Genomic DNA, 12,167 nt, shown 5'->3' on the forward strand with positions numbered 1-12,167 from the left:
AAACAAGTCTTGGATAGTGTTCACCATGGCTTTGTCTCTGGACCATAGCTATACTGCTTTTGATTAAGGCTGATGGGAATATGTAATTCTGCTACCTTTTCATAACCCTATTACTACTATTACTGTTTATCTGAAGAAGTGTGCATGCACACGAAAGCTTATACCCAGAACAAACTTAGTTGGTCTCTAAGGTGCCATTGGACATTTTTAATATATATTTTGACCGCGTCAGACCAACACGGCTACCTTCCTGAACCTATTACTACAGTTAAGGAACAGACAGTGTTAAATTTGCAGTTATGAAAGGAAGTCTTCTGACTCTTTTTGGGTACCGGCTGATGGCTTGACGGCTAGAACTTAACCCCCTACCCTAGTGTAATATATTGTATAATAAATTATGACATATTTTGATAATGAAAAGTAGGCCTTAGTAATGTTTATAACAACTAGACTAATATTTTCTGTTTGTTTAAAAAAGATAAATCCTCATCACTACCACTATTTGCTGCTTGCAAATTTATTGTGAGTTATTCTGTTCTAATTGATGGCATTCATTCTCTATGGCATATGGTTCCTCTGGAAGGCTCCCATTGATTCCCTTGGGCAAAAGTTGTTGTTTTTAAACCACTTCCATATTACACAGAGATACAGATACGGAAATTGGCCACTCACCACGGATGGATGCAGTGTTCTGAAAATCAAACTAAACACGATTCTCTGTCTAGGGTTTTAATTAAACCATTCTGTTAATTCAGACAGGATATTTTAGGCCTAAGGGGATTAACTCACTGCTTTTTAAAAGGGACTTAAATGGCCTTTTCCCTTAGTCCACTGTTACATTTTTTTATTGGGTCTGCAGTTTTCTCCATATTCTTTAAATTGTAAATCTAGATAGATCCGTCTTCACTCTGAAAGCTGGTTTTCAGTACTTACATCCTTGTTAAATGTCTTGGAGTTCATTATTGCCTTGATAGTAAACAAACATAATTGTTTTAGTTACCCAAATTATTTCACCTAGGCTTACTTTTAGAATCTACTTTTTCACTTATTCACTCATTGTGATACACAAAGCATTAAAAGCACATAAGAAGGGCAATGTAATTAATTTCCTATATTTTAATTCTTGATTTTTATTTTACCCAAGGAGATTTTGTTCATCTGCTGCTTGACTTTTGTTGTTGTTGTTAATATGCAGCTGGTGCTTCAGCTGGTTCTTTTTGGAATAATTTACCTATTATGTGAATTGGTAGCTTCTCTGTCTCATTGTGTTAGAGCCAAGCTACACTTTCCTATGTGGAAGGACTATTTTATGCCATGCACTTGAGCACTGTGTCAGAAAAAGGAAGCTGAATCAAGGATGTTCTTCTGCTTGCGCAAGTAGAAGCATGAGAATTGTTACAGCGCTGTGTGATGTTCTGAGGAAGCTCTTCCGCAAGCATTTCCAAAATAGCAATGGGAGTGTCCTTCTTTCCCCTCATGGCTCTTTGGAGCTAGTCTGGTGTAGTGGTTAGAATGTCAGACTAGGGAGACAAGGGTTCGAGTCCCCATTTGACCCAAGAAGCTCAGCGAGTGACATTGGGCCAGTCACAGTCTCTCAGCCTAACTTCATAGGATTGTTGTGAAGATAAAATGGAGTGGGGAGAACTATTACACCACCTTGAGATATAAATATAATAGAGGTGCAGGTGGTGCTGTGGTCTAAACCACTGATCCTCTTGGGCTTGTCGATTGTAAGGTTGGCAGTTTGAATCCGCACATGACGGGGTGAGCTCCCATGGCTTCGTCCCAGCTCCTGCCAACCTAGCAGTTTGGAAGCATACCAGCGTGAATAGATAAATAGGTACTGCTGCAGCGGGAAGGTAAATGGCGTTTCTGTGTGATATGGCATTTGTCACAGTGTTCTGTACGCCAGAAGTGGTTTAGTCATGCTGGCCACATGACCTGGAAGAGCTGTCTGTGGACAAAGGCCGGCTCTCTCGGCCTGAAGCAAGATGAACGCCGTGCCCCAAGGTTGAATTCAACTAGACTTAACTGTCTAGGGATCTTTTACCTTTACCTTTAGCTATAAATGTAATAATATATACTGTACATACATGCATAAATAAACAAAACAAAACAAAACAAAACAAAAAACACCATTGCCTTCTGAGCCTGTGATCCAAAGAACTGTGGAATTAGTTCTTGATAACAAGGACCTTTAGACATGTTCTTTTCAAGATAGCACCCCCCACCCACGAACACAAAAACTCATGAGTTTTTAAAACAGTTTGTGACAAGTTTATCAGCAACAAAATATTGCAGTATATCTTCTAGAATATTATAACTTGTAAGGAGCTTACAAGTGGTCTTCCTCTGATGCGGCATTCGGCTGCAGAGTTTTGCATCAGGTGCTTTGATCGCTAGCACTGCAATTGGGACCCGTCCAGTTGGGAACCATTGTGGTATGTCCCAAGCAAGTTAATCCCTCATCAACTTACAGAAATAGGACGGTAGGTGATGAGGGTTTAACTAGGGCCCTCTCCTCTTGGGTGTGCAGTTCAGTTTTCTGTTAAAAATATGTGTTCATTATTTACTTCTACATTTTTCTATGTATCCTTGTTTTGATCTGGGGTGGGAGGTATACAATTCTGCTTAGATGTTTTACAGAAGGACACAGTTAACACCTGCTACAGCTTGGCGAGTCTGAAAAACTGATCAGAGCGAGCTGACATCTCAGAAATCATTGCTCCTGCCTACAGCATGTGATCAGAATAGAATAGAATAGGCTTCCCCCTCTGAATTAAAAAAAAAAAGTTTTAGACTTCTAAGTTGCTAGAAGTTCACCCAATTAAGCTGATCTCTCCCTCTTGTTTCTCAGTAACCTCATTTTGGTTTGATTGTATTGCCCTGAGTTTGCTATTATAGGGGATATGGCATGGGGATGCGGGTTATTGGAAAGGAAAGTACAGTATTTTTTGCTCTATAATACTCACTTTCCCCCTCCTAAATGGTAAGGGGAAATGTGTGTGCGTCTTATGGAGCGAATGCAGGCTGCGCAGCTATCCCAGAAACCAGAACAGCAAGAGGGATCGCTGCTTTCACTGTGTAGCGATTCCTCTTGCTGTTCTGGCTTCTGAGATTCAGAATATTTTTTTTCTTGTTTTCCTCCTCCAGAAACTAGGTGCATCTTGTGGTCTGGTGCATCTTATAGAGCGAAAAATACGTTGATTCTTAAATTTCCATGTTCCATGATAAACCTTTTGCATTGGCTTAAGGAGCTATTTGGATTTTGGCCTGTATGTTGAAATCTCAGCTGTCAGAGTATGTATGTATTTTATTAAATTTCTATCTCTCCTTTCCTCCCAAAGGAACCTAGGGGAGCAGTGCACACAATGTGTACACAGCGCCATAAGTTCAATTTGTGTTTATTCTCAATTGAAAGATAAATGCTGTTTATATGTGTTCATAACCTAGCTATAGTGATGCTTCTTGACATATCATCAAATGTATTATCATAGTAAGAAGGGCTTCTGAAGGGGCATCATTTGTATTTTACTGAAATGCGAAATTTGAAACATGAATAAAAAACACACACCATAGCATACTTTCACCTTGGGTTTTTGTGTGTGTGGTTTTTTTTTGCCCTTGAAGTTATGGCATAAAATTTACCATGAGCGACAGCAACATCCTGACCAATTATGCAAAGTATCCAGACATCTTCATGTTTGAAACACAGCACAAGAAGTCTGTGGATTAAGAAGTTAACTCTGAGAACATCAAAAGAGAGTGCTTGATAATAAAAGCAAATGGTAGAAAATTTTGAGGTAACTTCCTTGCTTAATTAATTAGGTAGGCCAGGTGGAAGTGAAGAGGCCAGTGTTGGTGCTCAGAATATCTATAAAGCTGAGCAACATGACAGCACAATAGAGGAGGAACAAAGATTGTTTTAATATACTTCTATCCTGTGTCACAGTTTGAAATTGTCCTGGTTTATGTCCCTTTTGGCAAACTTACATAAAAGTGACCCTGTACTGTATTTTATGACCAGATGACTTTCCCCCCCTCAGTGGCTAATTTGTATCAGGCCCCCAATGTTAAAGAGACAGAGAAATGAGTAGGAAGTCTAAGCCAGTATGTCTCAAGGACGCTTCATTGCGTTCTTTCATTATTTTTGCTCGTTTTTTTGCCACTGATCATCCATAAATTGTTGGAAATAAGTGATTAAGGAAGTGCTGCTTAGTGTTAGTGGCACATGGATGTTCTTGGTGAGCCGTTTTTTTTGTGGGTGAAAGGAAATCAAGCACTGCGAAAAACAAAAAGGAAGGCTCCTGCTGGGAACCTTTCAAGGAAATTTAACTTGCATAATGTTTTGATCTTGGTGTTTGTTACAAAAAATAGAGCAATATTTCACCAGCTGTTGTGTGTCAAGTAGTAACCCCATCACCACTTCCACCTCTCCCTCTCTAGCATAGAACAGTTGTAATAAGAAAACTGTTTGAAAATAAAACAGGCTTAGCCTTATTTTTTGTACAGATATGAGTGAGAGATCGCTGCCCAAAAGACTTTATTTATGACAGCTCAGTGCTTCAAGTTATGTTAAGCATTTCTGTAGTTCTTCAAATTGTTTCCTAAATTTTCAGCAGTGAGAAACAATTTGCAACAAGAGACTGCATAGCACTGTACAGATAATATGCAGGGAAAAAATCTATAAAACTTCAGTTAAATAATTTACACCTTTGTGGTGATTTTAGGTCCTATATGTTTTTTAAACAGAAAAAAGCAAATTAGTGCTGGCTATTTAATATAGATGACTGATATGCTGTGACTCCTTAGTTCACAGGATCATTCCTGATAGATTTTGGAGTTCATAAACTACGTTATTTGAAATTTCAGCTATGCCAAGAATAGCAGGTTTAGAAATTGATGGAGCAGCCTTAGATATAGGTTTAATGTTTGATTTTTTGGCACAGAGAGAATCTTATTTGGCATTATCTTTGAATATTGTTTAGTACAAATGCTTTAGATCTTGGCTTTCTTGCCAGGTATCTTAACACAGTTTTACATGTTTTAAGAAGTAAGTGCAGAATTATCTTAACTGTGATGGAATATTTGTAGTGCATCACTTAGAGGATTTGTTGTTAAAAACATTTTGTTCCTCTAAAAAAATTCTGGAATAACTTTAATCCCTTTTATTTCTTGGTAATACTATTAAAGACAAGGGCAGCTCTTCACTGGGGAATCATCTCTTGATTAAACTCTTGCCTTTTTCCCAAGCAGGGTTTTCTGTATAGCTTCCCAGAAAAATTGTTAATGAGAAGAGAGTTCCTTTATATGACAGAAGCCCACTTCGGAGGCTTCGCGTTGCTATCGCTGAAGCCAAGGAGCCTGCATTCGCCCCATAAGACGCACACACATTTCCCCTTCATTATTGGAGGGGAAAAAGTGCGTCTTATAGGGCGGAAAATACGGTAGACAGCTAAAGTTTAAGATCTTTGAAAAATTTAATTGACCTTAATAATCAGTTTGAATTTTGTCACCTAATAAGGTTTAAGGTTTTGGTATTGAGCTACAAAGCCTTAAACGGTTTGGGGCCAGCATACCAGAAGGAGCTTGTTCTCCCTGTTTTCCAATGCAATCCTATGGTATTTAAAAAACACCGATCTTTGCTAATGCTTGTCATCATATCTCTTTCCTAGTTTTTATTTGCATCTTCTTGTTTTTTAAAATTTTGATAATTGTTCTACTACACCACTTCAATACTTGACGTGAAAGGTGGTATCAAAATATTTTAAAATAAATATGTATGCAAATATATTATTTTAAAATGACCCTTAGTCTAGTATTCCTATTTGATGTTTTGCTTCCTTTAATATATGTATATATTACTGCTGATAGATAGCACTTTGGGGCAAGCATTGTAGGATGTGTAGGTTTCCACCAGCCTACCAAGTTCATTCATTTTAAATTCATTCATTTTTAATGAATGAGAGACAACAATTTTTGTTAGACAGTATGAGGCTTTTGTATGTCATCCATCCATGCATCTTTTATCCTGAGTATATTCAAAAATTGTGTTGCTCCCCTTCCATTTAGGTCTGCTGATTCAAGTTTCTTGACTCTCATGTCCCAATAGTGAATGATTGTAACAACAAAGGCAGCTTCTGTGATTTTCACTAATTTAATGAGGACACTAGCTACAAATGCATATTAATGTAAGCCTCAAGCATGACTGCAGAAAGCTCCAAATCTAGTATACCAACCTAACAAGTCAGGCTTTTCTCACAATTAAAATAAATTTTATCTGTAGTCTAATACACACTCTCTTGACAAGACTTGATAATTTTCATTTGATTCTGAGTCAATAATACTTAATATTTCTTAGCCAATCCATATAATTGTATGTGTATGGTAGCCTGGTGTGTTTTCTGCTTCTACTTATTCCTGGAATTTTCCAAAAGTACAAAATCTGAAAATTTTAAGTCAAAAGTTAGATCCAGAGTCAACAGGGAACTGTCATCAGAAAACATATACTTCATGAATGGAGAGAAACTACCCTCTAGGTATAAGTTGTAAACACACTTATTGAGGCATGTCTTAATGTGTTTCAATTGACATAATAGTAATCCTCTTTAATACAGATTTATTAGGGGAGGAGAGAGGGCTTCTTTCTTAGTAATTATGCTTTGTGGCTTCCTAGTCTCTCATTGCTTCAAGACTGTAAAGTCAGCCGCCATTCGTACATGAGCTGAAAAGTTACTTTACAGGCATATTCTGCTTTTTAGAAGAATTAATTATCAGGTCCTTTATACACCTCTGCAGGATGGCTGTAATCGTGAAAAGAAATGCGATAGACATAGGGAAATTGGATTTGGAAGTATAGAAGGATTTTTGAAGTGCTTTTATGAAAATGAGGCTAAGCTTTTAAAACTTGCAACCTCCTCTTGCTGAATTGAAATTGGCCCTGTGGCATTGCAGGAACTTTAAAGTGAGGATCTGGGTGTCTGGCTCAGGAGAAACTGATGTGTGTTGGGCCATGTTTATATCAAACCCAGCCATCTCCAATAACCTACATGCTAAGGAACTGGTATTGCATCTCAAGTATGTGTAGTGCTGTGCTGTGCTCTTGAGGGTGTTCACATTGCAAGGAACAGAGCAGAAACCATTATGGTGGAAGACTGTGTTTGGATTGGCACATTGTACTTGAGCAAACTAATGCCGGCTGGATTACATACCGCACTTGGCTTTCCGTTCTCTTGACTGGAACTGTAGATAACATTTGACCAATATCCTTTCTCAGCTGAGGGACTTAATAAAAGCAGTTTGTCGTTTGAAAACGCTCCTGTGAAAATATTAAGATTTATGGAATTAAATTGTTAAAAACTGTGATGCCAGTTAGTAACTGTAAACTGTTGTCTGTGGCTTTAGAAGAAGAAAGTCTGGTTTAGGCTCTCAAAAGTCACTTATGGGAGGAAATATATGGTGATCAGCTGTGTGTGGGTCAATATATATTTGTGTGTGTTTTAACTGCAAGTTATTTTTTGTTACAGGGGATCAAAGCACGCATTTTGGAAACCCTTGTTATGCTCATTCTTCTTGCACTGCTTATCCTTGGAATCGTTTGGGTGGCTTCAGCTCTCATAGACAATGATGCTGCGAGTATGGAGTCTTTGTATGGTACGGACATCTTTATAACATATTCTGTTCCACTGCGGCGAACAGAAGGTATGGGGAATTGCATTTCTCTGCTCAGCAAGAGTCTTAATTGAGGTTAAAGCAACTTGACAAATATATGCATTCATAGGATAGATTTGTCCATGTCAGCCACTGTTAAAGTGTTAAAGTAAATGTTTGTAAGCATGGTAGTATAATTGTTTACTAAGACAGCAGCAGAATGATTGCACGGTGATCGGCATACTTTTCCCCCATGTTATTGCCCAAATGAGACAAAATAGTGTACAAGCTGAATCCATTTTACCTTTTTTATTTCCAGATCTTTGGGAATTCTACCTCCCTTATTTATATTCCTGTATATCACTGATGGGATGTTTATTACTTCTACGTAAGTCTTGCCATATATTCCAGAAGAGGAAGTAATGCATATGTAATTATTTTTGACGTTTTAGTATCAATAGCTTTATCCTTTCACCCCTGGCTATTGGTTTTTGTTAGACTAGTATTAACAACATTTGTTTATAAATGTGCTCACTAGTTATGAAAACTTCAGTGCTTCACTAGTTGTGAAAACTTCATACCCCTACTAGAGTTTCTTACTTAGCTGAAAACAGCCAATGTCTATCCTGCATGGCAACAAATTAAGAAACTATTGGGCAGAATGGAGCTTCTCTTGCTATCTACAATTGCTCGTTCCCTATATTAATTCTTTCAGATTTTGTTTAATGGAGACTAGAACTGTGTTATCTTGTGTTTTCCTCCATAGTATGCACACCAGTGGGACTTTCACGAATGTTTACAGTGATGGGTCAGTTGCTTGTGAAGCCAACGGTAGGTGTTGCCTGCTTTGATGCAGTAAGCAAATCCAAACAGGTCCCAAGCATGTGGGTGGGTGGGTTGAGATCAAGTAGGAGCCTGGTCTGGCCAGGCTGTAACCCCATTACCATGAGGGGATAATGAGGCTAAATTGTAATCAAATAAACCCATATGTTCTATATTTTGTTCAGTCATAAAATACTTAACTAGGCCCCGATAAACTGGAGGAAACTTCTAAATGTCTGTTTCACACATATCCTACAGATATTTCAGAGACATTTCCACCTGAAAATAAATATTCCAAGTCCACTTGGAAAAGAGTGTGAAGTATCATCACTTACCTTACTAAAGGATATTTGCAACCAAGAACTGCAGTTAGTTTTCAGTGAAGTGTGTATAGCCCTCCATACTTTTTTGCACACTGTCAGGCTCTCTGTCAGACACCGAAATAAGTGTAAGCAAGCTTGCACTCATCAAAAACTGCAGTTATGGCACCTGGCTATTTTGTCGGTCAAGGGATCTAATGAGAAATTGATTTTTTTGGAAAACAATCCATGATTTTGCAAAGAAAAAGTGCAGAAAGATAAAGCTGTGAAATGAATTGATTTATTTGTAAAACGTTTGCTGCTGTGTTGGTAAGGTAAAGGTAAAGGTACCCCTGCCCGTACGGGCCAGTCTTGACAGACTCTAGGGTTGTGCGCTCATCTCACTCTAAAGGCCGGGAGCCAGCGCTGTCCGCAGACACTTCCGGGTCATGTGGCCAGCGTGACGAAGCTACTCTGGCGAGCCAGAGCCGCACACGGAAATGCTGTTTACCTTCCTGCTAGTAAGCGGTCCCTATTTATCTACTTGCACCCGGGGGTGCTTTCGAACTGCTAGGTTGGCAGGCGCTGGGACCAAGCGACGGGAGCGCACCCCGCCGCGGGGATTCGAACCGCCGACCATGCGATCGGCGAGTCCTAGGCGCTGAGGTTTTACCCACAGCGCCACCTGCGTCCTGCTGTGTTGGTACAATATGATAAAAAAGCAAAACATTACACCCTTTATTAGGACCATTTTCTTTTCAAAATAGTCGGCAAGCTTTGTAGAACTTTCATTCCGGCTGGAATTTGTGTTCTAACAAAATAGCCGAAATGAGGAGTGTTTGGGGGCATGGCAGAGAAACCTCGGTGTGCACCATGGTGCAATTTCAGAAATGTATACAATTTAATTTCAGAATTAGAAAAATTTCTTTTATGATAACATGAAATTGTATGTATGGGATCATGGCAAGTGTGTGGAGAAGGCACATGTTAACATGTTTGTAACAGGCCCAAAAATATCATGCTTGGGACCTGAATCCCAAACTAGAAAGTAGCTTTACCTAAACAGTCTGTGTTTGACCAAGTTCTGTCTGAATCACAGATTCATAGAATTGGAAGGGACCTTGAGGGTCACCCTGTCCAACCCCTACAATACAGGGATCCTTTGCTCAATATGGGGCTCTAAGCAATGACCCAAAGATTAAGATTCTCATGTGCTACTGACTGAGCTATCTCAGGCCAGGTGACTTAAACTGGAAAACTTTTCTAGAAAAAAATATTGAACAAACTTGAAAGTTTTTGTTTCATAGTCTTTGTTATAGGAAAATGCTTTTATGTTGTAACCTGGGTCCTACGTATAAATAAATCTGTACTTGTGTATTTTCAGAATTGTGACCTTGACCTGTGTGGTCAACTGAACATTTTTTAACAAACCTTCTTCATGTGTAGACAACTTGAAGAATTTTGCTCATCACATAGGATCAATTCTATATGCACAAATGTAAAATTATCCATTGTGTTTGGGAACCAAGAGAAAAACCTAGGAGAATGCCAGAAGCATTGTTATAAAAATAAATGTTTCCATTTTGGTCAGCTGAGGGCCAGTTCACACTTGGCCCAGCAGTATAGGTTGTCCTCATGCCTAGGCTCCTATTCTCTCTAGGTTCTGCCATGTACATGGTGAATTGTGTATGGACTACCTGTAATGCATATTTATCTAGTGTCTAAATTTCTGACTTAGATCCTTGAAGACTTGGATGAACAGATATATATCATCACCTTGGAAGAAGAAGCTATCATGAGGAGGCTAAATGGTAGGTATGTTTGATACGTACGGTGGTTTGTCTTGTATCTGGTTGTATAAGGCGGCAATTTTTTGTCATTTCTACAGAAATGATAAGCTTTACCAGCTGCCACATTTGTTTTCGATCCAAACCTGCCTTTGCTTAAGGACAGGAAGTGCTCCGAACGGATTGTGGTTTGGGCAGCCATTTTAAATAAAGGCAAAACCAAGAATACATTTCCTTGTATCCCTCCTTCTGGAAGCTGCTGCAGCCAAGCTGGTGCCAAATGTACTCTGCTTTCCTTTGGACCACATCAGCGAGGACAAGAGAGGGGGTTCTTATCATCTGGGCAGCTCAGGACCCCCATACACACGTCCCAGGCTTGCACCCTGGAGAGGTCACTTTCGTGCTGCTAATGCAGCAATTTGACTTCAGAACCACTGGAGGCACACTCCTTTGCCTCTCAAAACAGATGGATGCCAACCATTTCTTTACATGCTATGCATAAAACGTTACAGGGAACTCACAGAAAGAAATACCACATTGTCCTTTTCCATCAGAGGGTATGCAGATGCTGCTGGATTGTGGCCCAAGTGTTTGTGTACTGTGCTGGCAGAAATGAAGGTGCTATCATAAGAAGAAAAACACAATAAACAAATATAGGGTGGCAATTACAATGAAGTGACATTGTTTTGAGGGTGATCTGGCTGTGACATCTGTCACTCCATTGGTCGCCAGGGTTGATTGGGCCCTTCCTCCCTCACTGCTCCATGTGCATCCTTCCTGAAGCTGCAAGTTCGGTGGAAGAGGATGACTATCTCAGATAGGAATGAATGCACCGTTCTTCGGCCAAGGGTATATGATAGCTGTGTTGCCCTGCCAGAACCTCCAAATGAGCTCAAGTCATAATGTAATCATTATGTAATGTACCGTAATCATGTCATAATATAACCATAGAGAATAGTTTTATTTGTATAAGCATCTAAAATACAGAGAATTATAGCTGGAATTTCAAAGACTACTGTCAGGGAACTGCCATCAGAGCATCAGGTGGTGGAGGGACTCAGGCAGGATGAAAGAGACTCAACTGCTGAAGCAGGGACCAGCAGGGGGAGGAGTGGGTCTCTGAGGGAATGCGAGCAGGAGGGAGGGCTCAGGGAGACTTCCAGCGAGAACAGTGGGGAGGTATCGGAGTCTCCCATAGGGAGACCCATACCTCGCAGGAAACTGTCACGCCGTGAGTCCAGGAGACGCGTTTCCGTTAAGGAACTTCTTTGCTGGAAACGCTTCCGCAGACAGCCACTGTCGGACTCTACTAGTGACTAGAGCAGACATGTCTGAGGAGCTCCGTCACACACGGAGGTTTGTGGGGGCGCACAAACTCTGAGGGAGCACGTTTTCACGCACAAGCAGCTAATCAAACCCTCACAGCAGTCCGACAGTCTTTGTACGCTGCCTGTGCAAGAGAAGGCATCATGAGCGAACCAACCGGAACCGGAGGAGCAGGGGCTGGAGCTGGTCCAAGCTTGGAAGATAGATACCGAGCGTTGGAGGTTCAACTGGCCCTGCAGACGGCGAGGCTGGAGGAGAGAAGGGCTCAGGATGCAGACAAGAA

At 40.1% G+C, this 12,167-nt stretch overlaps 1 protein-coding gene across 1 annotated transcript in view; it reads left to right on the forward strand.

Annotated features, from left to right (window-relative positions):
• LMBR1 (limb development membrane protein 1) overlaps positions 1-12,167 on the forward strand; it is a 72,565-nt gene that overhangs the window by 36,273 nt on the left and 24,125 nt on the right. Inside the window, exons 6-9 of the mRNA XM_081163776.1 lie at positions 7,527-7,653; positions 7,970-8,038; positions 8,417-8,481; positions 10,510-10,582. Coding sequence (XP_081019902.1) covers positions 7,527-7,653; positions 7,970-8,038; positions 8,417-8,481; positions 10,510-10,582 — 334 coding nt within the window. The remainder of the gene's footprint in view (positions 1-7,526; positions 7,654-7,969; positions 8,039-8,416; positions 8,482-10,509; positions 10,583-12,167) is intronic.

The sequence above is a fragment of the Podarcis bocagei genome (assembly GCF_964188305.1).
Source record: "Podarcis bocagei genome assembly, chromosome: 12".
In the NCBI taxonomy this organism is placed as follows: domain Eukaryota; kingdom Metazoa; phylum Chordata; class Lepidosauria; order Squamata; family Lacertidae; genus Podarcis; species Podarcis bocagei.